This window comes from Bufo bufo, chromosome 1 (assembly GCF_905171765.1).
Source record: "Bufo bufo chromosome 1, aBufBuf1.1, whole genome shotgun sequence".
NCBI lineage: Eukaryota > Metazoa > Chordata > Amphibia > Anura > Bufonidae > Bufo > Bufo bufo.
The window spans coordinates 555,396,951-555,418,931 of record NC_053389.1 but is presented as its reverse complement, the minus strand read 5'-3'; the positions used below and the strand labels follow the sequence as shown (position 1 = coordinate 555,418,931).

The following is a 21,981-nucleotide window of genomic DNA, read 5'->3' as shown; positions in this document are numbered from 1 at the left end:
GCTGTATAATGCTGACCGGCCTCTGGCACGAAGACGCTGCTCCCGCTCCACACGAAACTTCACTGGGCCTGCACAGCTCTTCTCGCCCGCTCTGCGCAACCCGAAGCATATGGATCTCCTCACACCGCTGAGTAGACCGCCCGCTAGGACCTGGACTGGGCCGGTCCACCGTTCCTGGTCCTGTATCCTCAAGACTAGCAGGTGAGAGTGGGGGAAGGGGCGTCCCACTCCGCTCTGGGCCCTGCCGTGTACTGGGATTCCTCCCGCGACGAGAGCGCCCTGCTGAAGGCTGAGTAGACCCTCTCCGCCGCGGAGGGTCCCTGGAGGGGCTCCCTACTCGGTGCCGGACCCTGGGGGTGCTTTCAGGACTAAGGCGCGCCGGTGGGACACCCCGCCGCGGCCGGACAGCCCGTACAGTGGGGGTAGCTGCAGAAGCAGTGGCAATAACGCACGCACCCACCTGCTCCTACAACCAGCCAGGCCCCCGCACCTCCACTTCCCTGCGCAGTATTTCCAGCATCTCCTCCACTGATAACGGCAGCGCTGACATGATCCTGCTCCGTTTTTGCTTTCCCTGGCCGAATGCCTCTGCCCCCGCCTCCTCCTCACTCTGACCAGCAGCCCCTCCCCCTCGTTCTCATGACTACCCGCGCCCTTTCTAACTTCCTACCTCTGCACCTTAACCCTTAACTCACCTGTCCCCTTACACCCAAAACCCTCTTCATACCGGCCTCCCCTTACCGCTGTGCTTCTTGTCCGGCCTCACTTGATGCTATATCCATACCATACCCTTTCCACATCCACACTAGACTGGTGAGAAGGGAGGATAGGAGGAAAAAAAATTCAACAAATGAAAGATAAGATATATCTAGTCTTCCTAAAAAAAATCTGAGCACTAGGAGGCTAGAGGGGGTTATATTCAAACTTTCAGGGCATTGGAGCAACTTCAGTTCAAACCGTACTTTTTCAAAAAATTTGGCAACACAAACCGGAAAAAAATCTTGAGTGGTTCACTCATCTCTAGTTAGTACATGAAATGAAAATGCTTGGACTGAGGGAAAATATGTGCAGTGAACAGGTCGCAGGGGCATATGTGAGTGTCCAAAAGGGTGCAGTAGTCGTACGGTTTCCTGAAGCTCCCTGTGCTGGTGTGCAGTCATGTGAAGGGTGCAACGGTTCTTAACTTCAGGGCACACTCTGTTTCTAGTGTTCTCCTGCCTGATGGCGGTTGAGTTGCCCTTGATGTTGCTGTTTTATGGTGTAAGGCAGGGTCCCAGTTGTCGTGACGCCAGCACCTTGTGGTGCAAATATTGTGTGGTATAATGATGAAACCAGTATTTGTATAACAAATCCGCAGCACTTCATTGAAGCCGGTCAGCAGGTGATCCTATTCACATGAAATGCAGTCTTTACAGTTGATTCAAGTAGTTCCCAAAGGTTGTATATGGAGACTAGCTTCTCTCTCTCTCAGTCAGACTGGTCAATCTCTCCTTTTCCTGGCCTAAAGGGATACTCACTCTCTCTCTCTCTCTCTCTATACATATATATATATATATATATATTTGTGGGAGGAGCTGAGCGAGGAACAGAATAGGCATGCCTACGTACTGTCCTGACCTAACTGGCTGGAGTGTGCCCGACGCCAGTGACGAGGTAAGGCCTGAATAAGTGGGCCACCCAAGAGGAGAGCATGATAAAGGGGATGGGAGGGAGGGGCAAGAAACGGGCGCCCTCCTGCTTGTAGGAGGGGGTTTAAATAGGGTAAGTGCGCTCCTCCCACAATTACAGGCTGCAAGCAGCCTTCAATATTTGTGGGAGGAGCTGAGCGAGGAACAGAATAGGCATGCCTACGTACTGTCCTGACCTAACTGGCTGGAGTGTGCCCGACGCCAGTGACGAGGTAAGGCCTGAATAAGTGGGCAAAAATAGAACTGGCACGTTGCAGGGTATGAAGCATTTTTCGAAGCATTGTGTGACCTATAATGCCAAGGAACAAAAGGCTCTGGATATCTCAGCCCGTGGATTCGGAATGTACCTTGCGAAGCAGGATGACCTCCAACGACCCATCTTGCGGATGATGTGCGACGGTACCTGGTGACTAGAAGCTGCGGACGCGGCCCCTATACGAAAGGAGTGCCCGGATATTGTGCTAGGGTTGTAACCCAACCCTGCGGCTAGGGTGCGGATGTTGGAGATGAACAGGGTTGAAGACAGGGGCTTACCGTTAACCGGGAGCAATGGGTCGTCTAAAGCGGGAGATTAGAGAGAGGCCAGGAGCTCCTGGAGCACCTTGATAGGACACCAACAGTTGGCCGTAGGGTAAAATCCCACCTCTGTGGGAGGACCGGTTTGATTGGTCTTGGAGGATGGAATGGACAGGATGAAGTGGTCGGAGTGCCAGGCGAGATGTCGCCTGAGCAGGGTTGTTCGGGAGATGGCGCTGCAGGTGAACTCCCCGGGTCTGAGGAACCCATAGAACCCGAGGTACATGGCCGCTTTTGTAATGATGCTCGCTGATTGCCCAAAAGGAAGACCGTCTAGGGCTATGGATAACCTGCGGAAAAGCTCACCTGACACCGGTTGCCTGCGCACCTGGACTGCCGCGCTAACTTTCTGAATGCCCCTGAGGGTGGCTTTGATGGCCTAATTTGAAAAGATGGATCTGGCAGAGTGGTCGCTGAGCATCCGGTGGTGTTGGATGCTGGCCAAATACAGCTTGATGGTATTAAACGAGAGGTGGCGGTGGGTGTGGCAATGGGCTATGAATGCCATGATAAAAGTGACCTCATCCACCTCCCCTTGTTGGTGGGTGTCAGCGAACCGCTTGAACATGCTGAACCCGGTGTCGTAGTTCCTGGCGGTGTTGTTGGCGCTAGCGAACCATGGGACTAATAACGTGCGGTTGCTATCAGGGGCTCTAGTCCAGCAGGAGGGCGCTGTATGGTGGAGCTGGAATGCCGACGGGATCTGCCCTGGGAGTTCCTGAAAGAAAACATTGAAGTTAAAACGAGACAGGGCGTCGGCCGCCACGTTCTGTGCTCCCTGGATATGGAAAGCGAAGACATGGAAGTTAAACTTCAAGGACAGCCAGACAAGCTTACGTAGCAGGGTCATTATCCTGAGAGATTTGGCCCTCCCCCTAGAGAATACCTCTACCAGGACCTGACTGTCCGTCCTGAAGATGATGACCTGTTCGCAGAGCGGACCCCAACGTGGGAAGCCGCCACTATGGGGTATAACTCCAACAGCGGCGAGGACCTCATAGCCTCAGCCTCGGAAGGAGCTCACCGGCAACTGCGACCAACCACTGCGGATAGAAGATTGCAGCGAAACCCGCGGAGGCCGCGGCGTCGGTGAAAACGTAGGGGATGCTGCATTCGGGAAAGGCACAACAAGGAGATGCATTCCAGCCTGTCAGGAAGGTTGCCACATCTGCAGATCCGCCATGGCCGTGACCGTCCAGCCGGACGGTGGGAGTCCTGCTCCGGAGCATTTTGGAGGAGATTGAGAAGCCGAGAGCTGAAGGACCTGCCCTGTGGCATGATTTTGAACGCACAGGTAAGGAACCCTAACAGGGACTGGAGCTCCCGCTTGGACAAGACTCCGGAAGAGGCCGCGGAGGAAACGGCGGGCCCTTGATCTTAGCCAGCTTGGCGCGGGGAGGCTGGCCTCCATGCGGACAGGAATCCAGGGTAACGCCCAAGAAGGTAACCCCGGTGCCTGGACCCCTCTGTCTTGGCGGATGCCCACGGGGACCTTGAGGACGGCGAACAGCTAGAGCAGCTTGCCAAGCCTGATGGGGGCTTCTGGGGCCTCTCGACGATCAGGAAGTCATCCAAATAATGTATTGACCATGTCCAGCACCCCCATGATGGACCAGGATCCAGTGCAGCGCACAGGCAAACCTGTCGAACAGCCACCGGTCTGCTTTTTGACCCAAGGTGAGGCGGTTAGCGAAATAGAACCCGTCTGCCCAATGCGACCCATCATATTGCCATAACCGAGGAAGGATGGGGAGCAGTTTAAAGGGTCCGCGATGTCGGCCCTTGGCCAAACCAAGCCCCCTCCCCGGCCAGAGATGTACGGATGGCCTCATCGATGGACGCGTAGGACATTGAGAATTCCCCTGACGGGATCAGGGAGTTAAGGGCTGGGGATCGGGACATGTGTGGAGCTGACAAGTCGTATATCAGACGTTTTTTATTAGAGGCCTGCTTGGAGACTAGACCAATGGGATTTATCCTCCAATTAGCAAACGGGAATGGATTTGAACGGGCCTAGCAGGAACCCCTTTCGAACCTCGTCCTGTAACCAGGGTGGCTACCGCCTCTGGGTTCTGACTAGACGACTGTAGGTTCCTTATCTCCCCAGGAAACTTGAGGGAGGGCAACGAAGCCCGTATTGAAGCCCCTCTCGAAAACGGTGAGAAGGAACTCTACCTGACTGGCGATCGGGGTGATCCCGCAAGAGGACGCCCAAGAGCTCGATGTTGATGTCGGCTAGCTATAGAGTCTTACGTTGTCTCTTCGGGTAGCTGGAGCGGGGGTGAGCCCCTGAAGCAGAGGGAGCAAACGTGCAAGGCTCTAAAACTATTGAAACCCCAACCCCCGGCGTTGAAGTTGTTGCAGACCTGACTCTGCCCTAAGTAAGTAATGGGCCTGCCCAGCTTGTCGGTGGAACCTTGGAACCATTGTGTGCCAGAGGGGCCTGGCAGGGAGCCCTCCGGGCCGGGGTGGGGGGGGTTGGGACACCAGTCGGCCGTGTGCTGTATGGACTGGCACGCTGTGCAAGTGGGGGCCTGCAACCCCGGCCAAAATGGCGATTAGAACAGCTCCATGTCCAGGTTCGCCCAGTCCGTGAAGAATTGGAATCTGGGCGTGGGCGGCGGCCGCCCTTGGCTGAGAAAGACCTGTGATAATCATAGAAGTTTGTTTCCGCCGTAATTTGTTATCCTAAGTCAGTGACCTGGTACAAATAGGAGTCCAGCTCCTCACGCCTGAGTGGACTGGACGCCGCAGATGGAATCTCAGTAGAGGCTAAACGCAAGGACAAATTCGGGGTCGACAGCATTACGGTTCAGGCGGGCATCCCTTGGCCCGAATAACCACAGAGATACCCCCGCAACTAATGACCTTATTCTCAGCTACGTCTTGCGACGCAATGAGAATGGAGCCCAGGTTGACGTCCCTCCACGCAGGATGTCCCTTTTCAGGTTTTCTGGGATGTAATGCGAGGGGCAATCTGGGGCCTGGAACAGACCGTACCTGGCGCCGAATCCTGGGAGTAGAAGGTAAGGCCGGAAGGGCTGGGGAAGGTGGTGGGGTGGAGGCCGGGACTCCCATTCCCCCCCATCCTAGTTTGGATTCCGCAACCGAACCTGCCAGACTGACGATGGTGCCTGCAACTGCAGGAGGGATAGCTGGATCGACGAGGGAGAGGGCTCGTACACTTGAGCCCGATGGCGCCATCTTAGGAGACGGTACAGCTCCGCTATTTCTTGCGGAGGCGGGATGGTGAATTCCTCTTCTGCTGAGCTCTGCAACAAGCTTCGGGGACGGTCCAGCTCTGCAGAGAGGGGTTGCTGGCGCGCGCCTGGACACGGAGGTCCGGGTAAGGACAGGTTATCATCTGACTCGGGGCCTGCAACATCTTCAGCTGCATGGAGGAGGTACGAAGGTAACAGATGAGATTTCCTTCCCCCTCCCCCGGGTGACCGAACAAGAGCTGCAAGGGAACGGGTTTGAACCGTATAGAGGTGTTAGCTACTTACCTGGAATGAAACGGACCACGCTACCGACTTCTGTAGGGAGACGGAGACCTATGAACGGGAGCTCGTGATAACGAATACCCAACGCAGAGTGACAGGGTGTAACAGCAGCCCTCGTGGCTGAGGCCCCTGTTTACGTGAAGAAATAAGCTGGTGTTTTGACCGATACCCGGCGAGGGACGCAAATGCTAGTCCCTTATGCAGAGAAAGGGCGCGCGACCCTGACCAACGCGAAACCTGGACCGGAATAGTGCCCGAGTGAATAGGGAACATATGACACCCCGGGTTTACACCTGCAATGACACCTGACCCACCCGGGGAAACACATGACCCCCGAACAACAGGGAAACATGACCCCTGAACGCACAGGAACACAAGATGCCCGGCCAACCAGGGGATCCCATGATACCCGAGGCGAACAGGGAACAACATGTCCCCCGAATGAACAGGGACACATGCCCCCGAGCGGCCCAGTGAACCACGTAACACCAACGCGAAGCCGGGCGGGCACCGCACCCGAATTGAGGGAAACATGACATCTGCGCGATTCAGGGAGACATAAAACCTGAGCGATTCAGGGAAACATTACCACCTCAGCGATTCAGGGAGACATTGCACCTGAGCGATTCAGGGAGACATTACACCTGAGCGATTCAGGGAGACATTACACCTGAGCGATCATGGAAGAATTTGCACTTGAGCGATTCAGGGTGACATTGCACCTGAGCGATTCAGGGAAGACATTGCACTGAGCGATTCGGGGAAGACATTACACCTGAGCGACTCAGGGAATACAATGTCAGTGCGAATCAGGAGTTATCCACACCTGAGCGTTTTCAGGGAAGACCCCCACACCTGAGTGCGTCGGGGGAAGACATTGTTACCTGAGCGGTTCAGGGAAGACATGACACCTGGGTGGTACAGGGAAACATTGTAACCAGAGCGGTTTGGGGACCTCATCTCCATTGAGCGAATCAGGGAGTACATTACCTGAGCGACTCGTGGAACGACATTAACCTGAGCGATTCGGGGGACAAATGACACCTGGTGGTTGCAGGGATGTATGACAACCGTGCGGATCGGGAAACACGTTGATACTTGGGCTGTACCCCGAAATGGTGTCCCTGAGCGATTCGGGGAGTGGGACCCCTGGGTGACCTAAGGACAGCCGCAACGGCGCGAGGGCCCAGGCAACAGACCCCTGACCTCCAGGAACGACTGCCCTCAGTCACCCAGAGGGTGAAGTCAAATGTACTGGCGTGGTTGGAGGCGCCAGCCTGGCATAGAATCAAAGGTTCCCCTTCCCCTTTTTTTTTTTTTTTTCTTCCAGCAGGGCGGGGGTTAATGGGCAGCAGGCAACAGTCAGGAAATCAGCCGGCAATTGTTCATAGGAAACGGTGCCCCCCCCCCCCCCTGGAGGCAGGCCTGCTGTGCTGCTAGTCCTGCGCCCGGGGACCCCCCTCACTGGGAATATGTCAGGAAGATGGTAGGGACGCCACGGTCCCCGCTGCCAGTAAAACAAGCGGGGAACACCCCTGACCGAATAACCGTGCCCGATATGTGGCTTTCTGAGTGTCCCCGCCTGCCCCCCTCCGCTCTCAGAGACAGGCGCCGCCCCCAATTTGCGGCGCATGCGCCGGACCGGAACCTGGACTGGGGGGGGGGGGGGCGCCGCGCTGTGCACTCACCGATAGCAGTCGCGGCGGTGGCAGTGCGGGGCTTGAACGGGCAGCTACTGCGCTGCCAGTCCTGGACCCGACGGAGCTTCAGGCCGGCTGAACAGGGGACACGAGGTGCTGGTGGCAGGCGAGTCCGAACCCGGGCCGCAGAGCGGTAAACTTACGAGAGACGACGCGGCTGGCAGCACGAACGGGATGCGGGGTGACGAACGACGGAAGAGACGCGACCCGGAAGTGACGTCAGGCACTGATGCTGCTGAAGCAAGAAACGGGCGCCCTCCTGCTGTAGGAGGGGGTTTTAAATAGGGTAAGTGCGCTCCTCCCACAATTACAGGCTGCAAGCAGCCCCTTCAATATATATATATATATATATATTCACAGTACTCCTCAGATGCATACAGTCTCTGAACAGGGGGTCCCATCTTTATTTGATTATGAGTGGGCCAGCATGTAGCTTACGTGTTTCACCCACATGCAGAGGAGGCTGTAGCCAGAATAGCCGAAATCCACCTTCTTTGCCAAAGTCCACAATCCCTTTTGATGGCTAAACCCTTCTATAGATATTCTCACTTTTTAAAGGAGTGTCCCCTCCATATGGCCATATACAGCGCTTACATGGCTCTGTAGCACCCCTATACAGGATTGTAATGGTACCTTTGTTCTTTTCTTTAGGACTTGCACCAGCAGGAAAAAACGAAGTTTAATTAATATGCAAATGAGCACTCGCAAGTACCCAGGGGCGGCGTCTCAGTGTGTAGGTGCCCAGGCTGCTCTGCCTTCTTTTCACTTTTCCCCTGGGCACTTGCGGATGCTCAATTTGCATATGAATTAAACTTTGTTTTTCCCCTTTAAGGGTGGCACATGACCTCCCTTTAAGGGCTGGCACATGAACTGATTGTAATCTGTAGGGGAATGGAATCTCCCTACCGGATCTGCTCCTTGATGCTTTGAGCCTGATTACTCGCAGCAGTCAGCCACTTAACTCCAGAATCTGGAAGGGTGAAGCCAACCCTGTCTAGCCATATGGGACCACGACTCCCTATACAACCTTATAGGATTTGTAACATATGCACAACTAATACATGAATTACAACTGATAACAACAACTTTCAATGCTTTGCAATGTATTTCAGGACACTGTATGTGTGTATGTAGGTAAGTAACTGGCTCAGTGATAGAAAACAAAGGGTGGTTATTAACGGTACACACTCCGATTGGGTCACTGTCACTAGTGGGGTACCTCAGGGGTCAGTATTGGGCCCTAGGCGCTACAATTTTTTTTTATTATTATCTTCTAGAAGGTTTGCACAATAAAATATTGATTTTTGCAGATTAGTATTAACACAGATGAGGACAGTATACTGCTACAGATGGACTCTGGATAGATTGAAGAAGTGCAGATGAGGTTTAACACTGAACAAATGTCAGGTTATGCACATGGGAAGGAAAATAAAAGTCACTGGTACATACTGGATGGTATAAACACTGGATAACACTGACTTAGGACCTAGGAATTTTAGTGGACAGCAAAATTAACTGTTAGAAACCCAGTGTCAGGCAGCTGCTGCCAAGGCCAATAAGATTATGAGGTGCATCAAAGGGGCATAGATGAAAATGATGAAAACATAGTCCTGACACTTTACAAATCCCTACTCAGGACCACACATGGAGTACTGTGTACAGTTCTGGGCTCCTGCAAACAGACAGACATACTGTCTAAAGTAATAACTGGAATGGGTGGACTACAGTACCAGAAGGATTGTCACTAAATTAGGATTATTCGGTTTAGAAAGAAGACGGACTGAGGGGAGATCTAATAACTATGCATAAATAATATCAACGGTCAGTACAGAGATCTCTCCCATCATCTATACAGTCTTGTGAAAAAATTAGGACACCCTTTGAAAGCATGTGGTTTTTTGTAACATTTTTAATAAATGGTTATTTCATCTCCGTTTCAACAATACAGAGAGATTAAAGTAATCCGACTAAACAAAGAAAACTGAAGAAAAGTCTTTTCAAGATCTTCTGTAAATGTCATTCTACAAAAATGCCTATTCTAACTGAGGAAAAGATAGGACACCCTTGCCCCTAATAGCGAGTGTTACCTCCTTTGGCTGAAATAACTGCAGTGAGACGGTTCTTGTAGCCATCTACCAGTCTTCGACATCGGTCTGAGGAAATTTTACCCCACTCCTCAATGCAGAACTTTTTCAGCTGTGAGATGTTTGAGGGGTTTCTTGCACGTACAGCCCTTTTCAAGTCACCCCACAGCAACTCAATGGGATTCAAATCTGGACTTTGACTTGGCCATTCCAGGACTCTCCATTTCTTCTTTTTCAGCCAATCTTTGGTTGATTTACTAGTATGTTTTGGGTCATTGTCATGTTGCATGGTCCAGTTCCGCTTCAGCTTTAATTTTCTAACTGATGGTCTCACATGTTCTTCAAGCACCTTCTGATACACAGTAGAATTCATCGTGGATTCTATGATGGTGAGCTGACCAGGTCCTGCTGCAGCAAAGCAGCCCCAAACCATGACACTTCCACCTCCATGCTTCACAGTTGGTATGAGGTTCTTTTCTTGGAATGCTGTGTTTGGTTTACGCCAAACATGTCCTCTGCTGTTGTGTCCAAATAATTCAATTTTGGACTCATCTGTCCAAAGAACATTATTCCAGAAGTCCTGGTCTTTGTCAACTTTATCGCTGGCAAATGTCAGTCTGGCCTCGATGTTTCTCTTGGAAAGCAAAGGTTTCCTCCTTGCACACCTCCATGCAAGTTAAACTTGTACAGTCTCTTTCTGATTGTAGAGGCATGTACTTCTACATCAACAGTAGCCAGAGCCTGCTGTAGTTCTCGAGATGACACTTTAGGGTTTTTGGATACCTCTTTTAGCATCTTGCGGTCTGCTCTTGGGGTGAACTTGCTGGGGCGACCAGTCCTGGGCATGTTGCAGTTGTTTTGAAAGCCCTCCACTTGTAGACTATCTTCCGGACAGTGGAATGGCTGATTTCAAAATCTTTTGAGATCTTTTTAAATCCCTTCCCAGACTCATAGGCTGCTACAATCTTTTTTCTGAAGTCCTCTGACAGCTCTTTTGCTCTCACCATGGTGCTCACTCTCACTTCAACAGTCAGGAGCACACCAAACTAAATGTCTGAGGTTTAAATAGGGCAAGCCTCATTCAACATGCAGAGTAACGATCTACTAATTATGTGCACCTGGTGTGATATACCTGTGTGAGATCTGAGCCAATTTAAGAGGGAATACATGTGAGGGTGTCCTATCTTTTTCCTCAGTTAGAATAGGCATTTTTGTAGAATGACATTTACAGAAGATCTTGAAAAGACTTTTCTTCAGTTTTCTTTGTTTAGTTGGATTACTTTAATCTCTCTGTATTGTTGAAACGGAGATGAAATAACCATTTATTAAAAATGTTACAAAAAACCACATGCTTTCAAAGGGTGTCCTAATTTTTTCACATGACTGTATATGCCCAGGACTGTGAGGAAGGTACATCCTCTACATCTAAGGAAAGAAGGTTTCTACACAAACATGAAAGACAATTCTTTACTGTAAGAGCAATGCAAGTATGGCACTCTCTGCTGGAAGGGGGTGATGGTGGTGAACTCACTAAAAAGAGTTTAATAGGGGCCTGTATGCATTTCTAGAGTGTAATCAGGGCCAGCGTCAGCACCCAGCAAACCCGGGCCCACTGCTCTTAGGGGGCCAACCCAGGTCTATGCTGAAAATCGCTGTACGGGGAATCCGCCAGTACTACTGAACAGGACTCTAGTTCCCGGCTTAGGAGTCCCTGCTCTGACTCCATATATGGCTATGTCCATATATGCAGTCATTGCTATGAACATGAAGGGGGTATCCCCAAGCATTATCAGTATGCTTGGGGACACCCAGTGTATTTAAAGGGTTTCAGAAAAATTGGTATGTATCTGGCTGACATTAGCAATGTGCAAATGTCAGCAGAACATAACTGTATGATTTGCCTGCCGCCGTTCCCTCAAAATAAAGACCTGGGGTGTTGCTGCAGCACCTAGAGGCTCCGTCTTCTCACCCTTTGGCACGCCCATGTCCAGTCTATTGACGTCCTAGTTTTTCTCTGTGCCTGTAAAATCCTGCGCCTGCGCCCTTCCGTTTAGTATTCAGCGCAGGCGCAGTGAGTGAAGGACCTTTTTAATTTGTGTAACTATTATATTTTGTTGGGAAAGGTGGCAACCCTAACAGAACCCCTGCTCCCCGGTGACCCCCGTAACTTTTTTTTTATAGTTATGTCTACAGAGATGTGTGGGGGCTCATTTGAGGGAAATCTGTCTTTTTTTTACAATACTATTTTGGGGTGTGTATGACTTAATCACTTTTTATAAAATTTTCTTGGGAGATAAAGTGATAAAAAAAACGGCAAATCAGCCTTATTTTTTTTTCTGTTACATCCTTCACCATATGGCCTAACTTTTTAAAAATATTTTAATAGTATGAGTGTTTTCGCATGCAACATGCCCAAAATTGTATTCTTTTCTTGTTCATTTTTGTGGAAAGTAGGGTGATTTTATATTTTAAGTTTTTTTATATTTTCCAAACGTTTTCTTTTACTTTTTTAAATTACTTTTTATCAGATTGCAACTTATATAGAATAATGGAAATTGCTCCATTATTCTCTATAGAAATCACTATATCATAGTTTAGTGCTGCCACCTAGTGGCCTGAACTGGGATATACTAATGAGCCTGGAAGCCTAGTACAGGCTGCGGCTCATTTTTAGAACACGTTGCTTTCCCTTATCTCCGCTGGGGGAATGCGCGTCTGAGCAGGAAGGCTGTGCTTCTGTTTTTTAACACTCTCAGATGCCATGGTGACATTTGACAAATGCCACAAGGGGGCCCTCTGAGATTTATCACCCAAGGGCCCACATGAACCTGGAGCCAGCCGTGAGTGTAATAATATTACAGGTTATAGTTAGGCCTCTTTTACACGACCATATGGCTTTTTCAGTGTTTTGCAGGCCGTTTTTTCCAGATCCATTTTTCCGTTCTTTTTGTTTCCATCCCTGACCGCGGGGATCAGAAACTATAGTATTCCTAAAATACATATGTTTCACCCCCCCTGCACCCCTGAATGATTTTATCCCGGTGGGAGGTGCAGGGGGGGTGTTGCGGGCGGTGCGGCAGGCGGGATCGCGATCCCCCGCCCGCCTCCTCTTGAATAATCGTTGGTGTACAGTGGGTATACCAGGGTGTCAGCACATTGATGACACCCTGGTATAAACGGCTGACATCTGTGATGCGATGTCAGCCGTTTAACCCTTTCCATACCGCGGTCCGTACGGACCGCTGTATGGAAAAGGTTAACAGCTCAGGGAGCTCCCTCCCTCTCCCATTGGGGGGCTGCTGTGCCTTTGCAGCCCCCCGATGGAGAGGGAGAGAGCCCCCAGACAGCCCCCCTCCTTACCCTTACCCGTCTGCGCAGTTGTGGCCACAACTGAGCAGACGGGGAAGGTTCCCATGGCAACAGGTCTGTGCTAAAGGCATAGATCTGTTCAGACAAAGTGTAAGTAAAATACAGTACAAAACACTATATGGTGTACTGTACTGTATTATACAGACATCAGACCCACTGGATCTTCAAGAACCAAGTGGGTCTGGGTCAAAAAAAAAGTAAAAAAAAGTGAAACAAAAGTAAAAATCAAAAAACACATTTATCACTGATTAAAAATGAAAAAAATAAAATTCCCTACAAATGTTTGGTATCGCCGTGTCCGTAACGACCTGATCTATAAAAAGGTCATGCTACTTTACCCGAACGGTGAACGCCATAAAAATAAAAAATAAAAAACTATGATGAAATTGAAATTTTGCCCACCTTACTTCCCAAAAAAGGTAATAAAAGTGATCAAAAAAGTCGCATGTACGCCAAAATTGTAACAATCAAACCGTCATCTCATCCCGCAAAAATCATACCCTTCCCAAGATAATTGCCCAAAAACTGAAAAAACTATGGCTTTTAGACTATGGAAACACTAAAACATGATTTTTTTTTTTTTCAAAAATGAAATCATTGTGTAAAACTTACAGAAATAAAAAAAAGTATACATATTAGGTATCGCCGCATCCGTATCGACTGGCTCTATAAAAATATCACATGACCTAACCCCTCAGGTGACCACCGTAAGAAATAAAAATAAAAACTGTGTAAAAAAAGCCATTTTTTGTCATCTTACATCACAAAAAGTGTAATAGCAAGTGATCAAAAAGTCATATGCACCCAAAAATAGTGCCAATCAAACCGTCATCTCATCCCGCAAAAAATGAAACCCTACTTAAGATAATCAAAAACTGAAAAAACTATGGCTCTTAGACTATGGAGACACTAAAACTTTTTTTTTGTTTTAAAAATGAAATCATTGTGTAAAACTTACATAAATAAAAAAAATTGTATACATATTAGGTATCGCCGTGTCCGTGACAACCTGCTCTATAAAATTAGTACATGATCTAACCTGTCAGATGAATGTTATAAATAACAAAAAAAAAACGGTGCCAAAAAAGCTATTTCTTGTTACCTTGCCGCACAAAAAGTGTAATATAGAGCAACCAAAAATCATATGTACCCTAAACTAGTACCAACAAAACTTCCACTCTATCCCGTAGTTTTTTAAAATGGGGTCACTTTTTTGGAGTTTCTTCTCTAGGGGTGCATCAGGGGGGCTTCAAATGGGACATGGTGTCAAAAAAACCAGTCCAGCAAAATCTGCCTTCCAAAATCCGTATGGCATTCCTTTCCTTCTGCGCCCTGCCGTGTGCCTGTACAGCAGTTGACGACCACATATGGGGTGCTTCTGTAAACTACAGAATCAGGGCCATAAATAATGAGTTTTGTTTGGCTGTTAACCTTTGCTTTGTAACTGGAAAAAAAATATTAAAATGGAAAATCTGCCAAAAAGTGAAATTTTGAAATTGTATCTTTATTTTCCATTAAATCTTGTGCAACACCTAAAGGGTTAACAAAGTTTGTAAAATCAGTTTTGAATACCTTGAGGGGTGTAGTTTCAACAATGGGGTCAGTTTTATGGAGTTTCTACTCTAGGGGTGCATCACGGGGCTTCAAATGGGACATGGTGTCAAAAAAACCAGTCCAGCAAAATCTGCCTTCTAAAAACCGTATGGCATTCCTTTCCTTCTGCGCCCTGCCGTGTGCCCATACAGCAGTTTACGACCACATATGGGGTGTTTCTGTAAACTACAGAATCAGGGCCATAAATAATTAGTTTTGTTTGGCTGTTAACCCTTGTTTTGTAACTGTAAAAAAAATATTAAAATGGAAAATCTGCCAAAAAGTGAAATTTTTAAATTATATCTCTATTTTCCATTAAATCTTGTGCAACACCTAAAGGGTTAACAAAGTTTGTAAAATCAGTTTTGAATACCTTGAGGGGTGTAGTTTCTTAGATGGGGTCACTTTTATGGAGTTTCTACTCTTGGGGTGCATCAGGGGCTTCAAATGGGACATGGTGTAAATAAACCAGTCTGCCAAAATCTGCCTTCCAAAAACCAAACGGCGCACCTTTCACTCTATGCCCCGCTGTGTGGCCGTACAGTAGTTTACGGCCACATATGGGGTGTTTCTGTAAACTGCAGAGTCAGGGCAATAAAGATACAGTCTTGTTTGGCTGTTAACCCTTGCTTTGTTAGTGGACAAAATGGGTTAAAATGGAAAATTAGGCAAAAAAATGAAATTCTCAAATTTCATCCCCATTTGCAAATAACTCTTGTGCAACACCTAAAGGGTTAACGAAGTTTGTAAAATCAGTTTTGAATACCTTGAGGGGTGTAGTTTATAGAATGGGGTCATTTTTGGGTGGTTTCTATTATGTAAGCCTCGCAAAGTGACTTCAGAGCTGTACTGGTCCCTAAAAATTGGGTTTTAGTAAATTTCAGAAAAATTTCAAGATTTGCTTCTAAACTTCTAAGCCTTGTAACATCCCCAAAAAATTAAATATCATTCCCAAAATAATTCAAACATGAAGTAGACATATGGGGAATGTAAAGTCATCACAATTTTTGGGGGTATTACTATGTATTACAGAGGTAGAGAAACTGAAACTTTGAAATTTGCAAATTTTTCCAAATTTTTGATAAATTAGGTATTTTTTTATGCAAAAAAATTAAAAAAAATTGACTTCATTTTACCAGTGTCATGAAGTACAATATGTGACAAAAAAACAATCTCAGAATAGCCTGGATAAGTCAAAGCGTTTTAAAGTTATCACCACTTATTGACACTGGTCAGATTTGCAAAAAATGGCCAAGTCCTTAAGGTGAAATAGGGCTGAGTCCTTAAGGGGTTAATGGAACGGAAAAATGGAAATACGGAAACGGAATGCATACGGAACACATTCCGTTTATTTTGCGGAACCATTGAAATAAATGGTTCCGTATACGGACCGTATACGGAACAGGAAAAATGGGCCGTAAACGGGAAAAAAAAAAGGTTGTGTGAAAAAGGCCTTAACAAGATATCTGGAGATGTCATTGATCCAGGGAGTTATTCTGATTTCCTAATTGGGAACGGGAAGGAATTTTTTCCCGTAAAATGAGGAATATTGGCTTTTACCTCATCTATAAGAATAAACAGGTTACTTGTGAATAGTGAATTATTTTGCTTTCTACATTAAGCTCCATGACTCCAGAGGATTATCTGGAGGGTCAGTCTAACTTTGAATATAATAGATTTGTACCTTTTGATTTGTATTTTTTTTTAATTTAGAAAGGCACAATGAACCTTCATAAATTGCTACACATTTTTCTAAAAATACCCACAAGCTGTACAAATTAAAATAGCATAAATAGTAATGTTCAGGTCATCATGATGTCCCCAAAAAATTTTTTTTGTGTGTTCTTATGACTCATTATTATGTAAATGATTATATTTTTCAGGTTAAACCGCAGAAGGAAGTTTACTGGATTCATGTTTTATCAGATGCATGCAGACTTGCAATTATATGGACCTTTGGAGGAATATATATGGACACTGATATCATCTCCACCCAACCTATCCCATCAGATCATTTTTTTGCACCTCAGTCCACAGATATTTTTAGCAATGGTGTGTTTGGGCTTCCTCGAATACATTCTTTGGCATGGGAGTTCATGGACAGCTTTGTTCAGAACTATAGAGGTGAAGAATGGGGCCACCAAGGACCAGCACTTATAACACGAGTTTTAAAACATAAATGCAAAAATGTTGAAATTAGTCTTAAGGAAAATGTAACTTGCGGGACACTAACTTTTTTTGTTCCAGACTGCTTTTACCCAGTTCCGTATCATGAATGGAAGAAATATTTCATACAATGGGATACTTTTCCAACTTTCAATAATTCATTTGGTTTGCACCTCTGGAACTTTATGAATAAAAATGGGAAAACCATGGTACCAGGAAGCAACACCCTGGTAGAACATTTATACAGCAAAAATTGTCCCTGTCTTTATGAATTAGAAAGGAAGAAACATGAATACCAGATGTTAATAGCCTCAAACCAGATCAACAAAACAAATGGAGATCACTAAAGGTTCTGGTGGTGTATCTTTAGTGAGAGCCTATTCTGTGTTGTATTGTAAACTTGTTAATGTGACCAACATGACTGGTTTGTTTAGGAAACAAGCAATGACCACTTGTGTAAGCTTTGTTTTGCCTAGATTCCGCCAGGTTACATATGATGTCACATCATAACGATAATGAACAATCCTGTAATGTGGCATCTAATGAAACATGGCACTTTTTGCTTTCATTTATTAATTTTTTTTCATAGGTACAGTACTGCTCTATACATTTCTATGGTACTATACTGTATAAAAGGGGTAAGATCACAAACAATATTTATTACCTATCAAAATTAGGTATATTTATTGGGGGTTCTACCGCTGAGACCACCACCATTCACAAGAAAACTGAAACTGAAACTATGGGATTGTCAGAGATATTTGGGCGCTGTACTCCATAGGCTTAAACACAGGTGTCAGGCATAGGCAGTAGTTCTCCAACTGCCAGGGGACTCCAGGTCTCATGATGAGTAGGGGCTCAATGAACTTACCACCAGTGATTCTAGATTTATCACCAAACTTGTGGATCGGTCTTGTTTTTGGATTAACCCCTGTAAAGGTACGTTCTGAAATCGTGAATTTGCTGCACATTAAAAATCAGCAACAACGTTAGAGTACAATACCAGTGACTTATACAAATCCTCATTCACAGAATTTTCCAGTGAACATTTGAGGTCTTTTTGATGACTTTTCAAATTAGTGTCATTCCTACTATTTTGTAGATTTGCAGCAAATTTTATCATTTTAACATCTACAATTCCAAATTAAAATCTATGGCCCCTTTCAGACGAGCGAGTTCCACGCATTGGACTTGTAGCTTTAGTATGCGGTAGCTCCCGTCCTGACCTCCCAGCACTGATGGGGGTCACATAGCATTATATAGATTTTTGATGCTATGTAACGCTTAGATAACACTATGTAATTATTAACACTATGTAAGCATTATATGAATTTTTGATGCTATGTAACCCTTTTAGATAACACTGACAGTGTTATGTCAGTATTATCCAGTGTCGGACTCAGATGCCTAGGGCCCACCAATAAAACTCATTCTGGGGACCACTGTACAGCCACATGCAAATATTACCTGCGCACACAGAAACAGACAGTAACAAGACACTACAAGATGATTAATTATTGGATTATCAGCAACAACTTCAAAAGGGTCGTCCCTATAGGCCATCATAACCTTTTGATGTTTCTATAATAATAAGCTGGATAGTCTACCCAGTTTTATATACTGATATAGGTTATTTGAGATGCTGTGCTGGTGGACTGGGAGCCCACCGGATGATTCCCCTGTTCCCATGTGGGCCAGTCCGAGCCTGTGATTATTCAATACATTCCAGAACTGTAAGGGTTACATAGCATTATAAATCTATATAATGTTATGCAACCATGTCAGTGCTGGGAGGTCAGGACGGGAGCTGCCATATACTCACGCTGAGAGTCCAATGTGTGGAACTTGCTCGTCTGAAAGGGGCCAAAAACTAATCTGCAGTACAAGTCACATCCAACAAATCAAATGAAGGTTATGTTCACATCTGCATTGGATGCTCCGTCACAAATATTTTTCTCCATTGAAAAAGCTATCTCCCGAATGGAAGCCAAACGGATTCCATTATAGTTAAGGGATCTATTTGGCTCCATTCTTGTCAGTTTTGTGCCAAATCTGGTACAGTACTTTGGTTATTTTCTATAATGTAGCAGAACAACAGAAACAAAAACACTGATATGAAACTGCCCTTAAAAGGGGTTGTCTCATGACAAAATCGTCTACATTTTTCAAACCAGCAGCTGGATATGAAAACTTTGGTACTTTTGTAATTGCATGTATTTTAAAATTGAATATAGCCATTGAGTGTATCTATATAGCTCTACCTGTTGTTTGTTCTTTTCCTTTTTTCTCCATCCTGCTCATTCAGGTAGTTGCAGAAAATTGCCACAAAATTTGTCCCAAGTGTCATTTAAAAAGTCGCAAACACGTTGTTTGTGGCTTTTTTCCACCAGAAAACAGTGAGATGAAAAAATGTGTAGTATTTTAGAATGATTAGTTATTTTTATAATGGATTTTTGTGGGGTTTATTTTTACATAAGTACATATTTGCATATATTGCACTTGAATGGTAATTCACTGTATATTGTATGAGAAAAGGAAGGTTTTTTTACAGATCAGATGGAGTGTATTTTCCAAAATTTCCCCTCAATGATAAAGTACATGCACCCATTTAAAGGGAACCTGCCACCTTAAACATGTTGTTTCATCTGTGGTTAGCATGTTATAGAAAAGGTGAGTTTTTTTCAATTTTAAGCCATTCTGGGTGGGGTTTAACAGGAGGGGAGGGCCTCCCATGACCTGGTTAATTTACTATAATTTGCACTGTAAACTGACAAAATATAGAACAAACTGGGCATAGATTAAGTTTATGCACATTTGCTTTTCTGGGCTTGAAAGCTAGGTGATGCATGGCATTTATTAAGAGGCACTGTCTGATAAAGACTGGCATAAGAAACTTACTCTTACTCTTCTTAGTAAATGAGGAAGGGGCAAACGTTGGACCCCGGAACGCGTCTGGTGCTACACCCCTCAACTTTCTACCGAAAGACCCAAGTACCTATAATCGACTACTTAACAGACTAGAGGTGGACCTTTTACCGACAAAAGTCTCTGCTACAATACCACTGCAGAATTTTTACCAAAAGGGCGAGATCCACTGGCCTGAGCAGTGATGTCAAATTGATTTACAGAGCCGTCTTCAATCTCCTGACTAAACAAGTGCTGGACTAACAGAGGCATATTCGGAGAGTGTGAATACCTCAAGATCTGGACTAAAACTTTAGTCGATTATAAGGTAAATAATTTTCACTTGCAAGTAACTTTGTAGCGGGACGCCGCTACCCACTCTGTTCCGGCGGGACGCCGCTGTAACTAAGTGTGGGATATATGATCTTGGTCTCAATCCATCGATACTCAGTTATTATTTTAGGGCTGCCTATAAACAATTGGATCGAACAATTCAGTGACTGTGATATTGAAGAACATCGATTATTTCGCTTTCTATGGCATTGAATACCTAGTGGATTTTTTAATAGCTGGAATACTGCAATCACTACCATATAGATTGCTTATTGTTTAATTGAATATTGTACACCCAACTGAACATTGTTGCTAGGTGGTTGTCATGACAACATATCAATGCATTTTGTTGCCAATTTATCTGTTTTAACACCAAATAAAAGTACATATCTGTTCAACCACATGGTCACGGTTTCTTGAGTGCCCTGTTTACAATATTAATTATATATTCCTTTCATTGAGCGAGTGGCCTCAATTTTACAGGGCACCTGGTGGTGTCCATTTCTCCTAGTGCGACATTTTATTTATTTAGTCTTAGTAAATTCCTGCCACTGTTGGTAAATATACATAACAAGCTGAGTAATATTTAAAAATAATTTCTGGTGTTTTATGATGATTTACTAATTACATCGCTGGTGTTTGTGTGGCTGTGAAGTGGCCGCCAGATTCCCATATATATAAAGGAATAACTCCTCCCTTCCTCCAGATCATGCCCACAAAACCAGCCAATCAGAAGGCTGGGTGCGTGGTTGAATAGCGCTGTTTACTCTCCTAGTCGCTGTGCTGTGTTCCCTCTAGTGGGTGATCACACACTAAGTGTCACAAAACTTCCATGAAAAACAGGGATTATATTTTCAGTATAGACCCTATGAGGTAATATAACAGTAACTGACAGAATAAGAACAAAATCTCCTATGACCCAGATCATATGCTTTACAGATCCAAAGTACTTGGTAATGTGTCCTGAAGTCATACAAAATCATAAAATACAGCCACCAAATAACTGATGCGGCATGGGCACACTGATGAACCGCAATCGGCTTTATATTTCAGAACAGTTGCATTCTGTGTCGCTACCCCTTCCCTACGTAAATGAGCTGGTGGTGCTGTACCTAAGACATTATTATGAGACTATAAGCACAGCAAATATGCCATGAAGATTGACACCATCATAGACTCTTATCCTGGTCATCACAATCCATCATGGGTAGACTAAATCTCATAGACTAAATCTAATATCTCAACAGGCCCAGATGAGCTGAAATATATATTTAGCCAGGAAGGCAATATCAAGGGCCATTTATGATACCATAATGGCCGTTATATCCTAAATTACCTGAATAGACCCAACCAGTAAGGTGCCCGTTCAAGTCTACCTTCACAAAAAAAAATAAAAAGAAATATATTCATTGAGGCCCTCTGGACAGTGCGTAAACAAAAAGCCTATAGGGCCTGTTTCTGAAGAATTTTTCTGTCTAGGTCACCTATGCTCAGTGACCGTTTAATGACTTCAAGGCCCTGGAATTTGATTACCCCAACATAACTCTGATGTAGAGTGGCCACATGTCTTGCGATCGGGGTATCAGACCGTTTACGGATATCATTTAAGTGTTCCCCTATTTTCTCACATATTGCTTGCTACAAATACATATGGCCAGGTATATTACCCCACGTGTCTTGTAATTAATAAAGGATTTAATCAAAAACCTCTTTTGAGTAGTTATGCAAAGTTGTTGCACTCACGCAGGTTTGATTTCAGCCAACTGGTGGGTGTAGGCAACTGAAAAAGGCTGTGAACCAACCTACCTTTTTAGGTTGTGTCCACTGCGATATACAATAGCTGGATGGGCATCAAACAGATATCCTATGTTTGGATCTGAACGCAGAATTCCCCAATATCTTGAAAAAATCTCTCTCGCTTCTTTATGGGCCTTGTCATACATGGCAATGATCCGAATGGATGCATTATTCTGCAACCAGGACCTCAGAGTAAGCAATGTCTCACAGTTTGTGGCCAGAGAGTGTTGGTGTGCCTTGGCAAGGACATATTGTGATTACCCCACAT

At 45.5% G+C, this 21,981-nt stretch overlaps 1 protein-coding gene across 1 annotated transcript; it reads left to right on the top strand.

The window, feature by feature from the left end:
- Positions 1-16,360: 16,360 nt before the first annotated feature.
- LOC120985824 (alpha-1,4-N-acetylglucosaminyltransferase-like) lies at positions 16,361-17,026 on the top strand. The gene has a single exon (XM_040413997.1). It carries the CDS (start codon positions 16,361-16,363, stop codon positions 17,024-17,026), a length of 666 nt encoding a protein of 221 aa, XP_040269931.1.
- The last annotated feature ends 4,955 nt before the right edge of the window (positions 17,027-21,981 follow it).

Coding starts and splice junctions, on each gene's coding strand:
- LOC120985824 (XM_040413997.1), top strand. CDS start 16,361: ATGACTCATTATTATGTAAATGATTATATTTTTCAGGTTAAACCGCAG.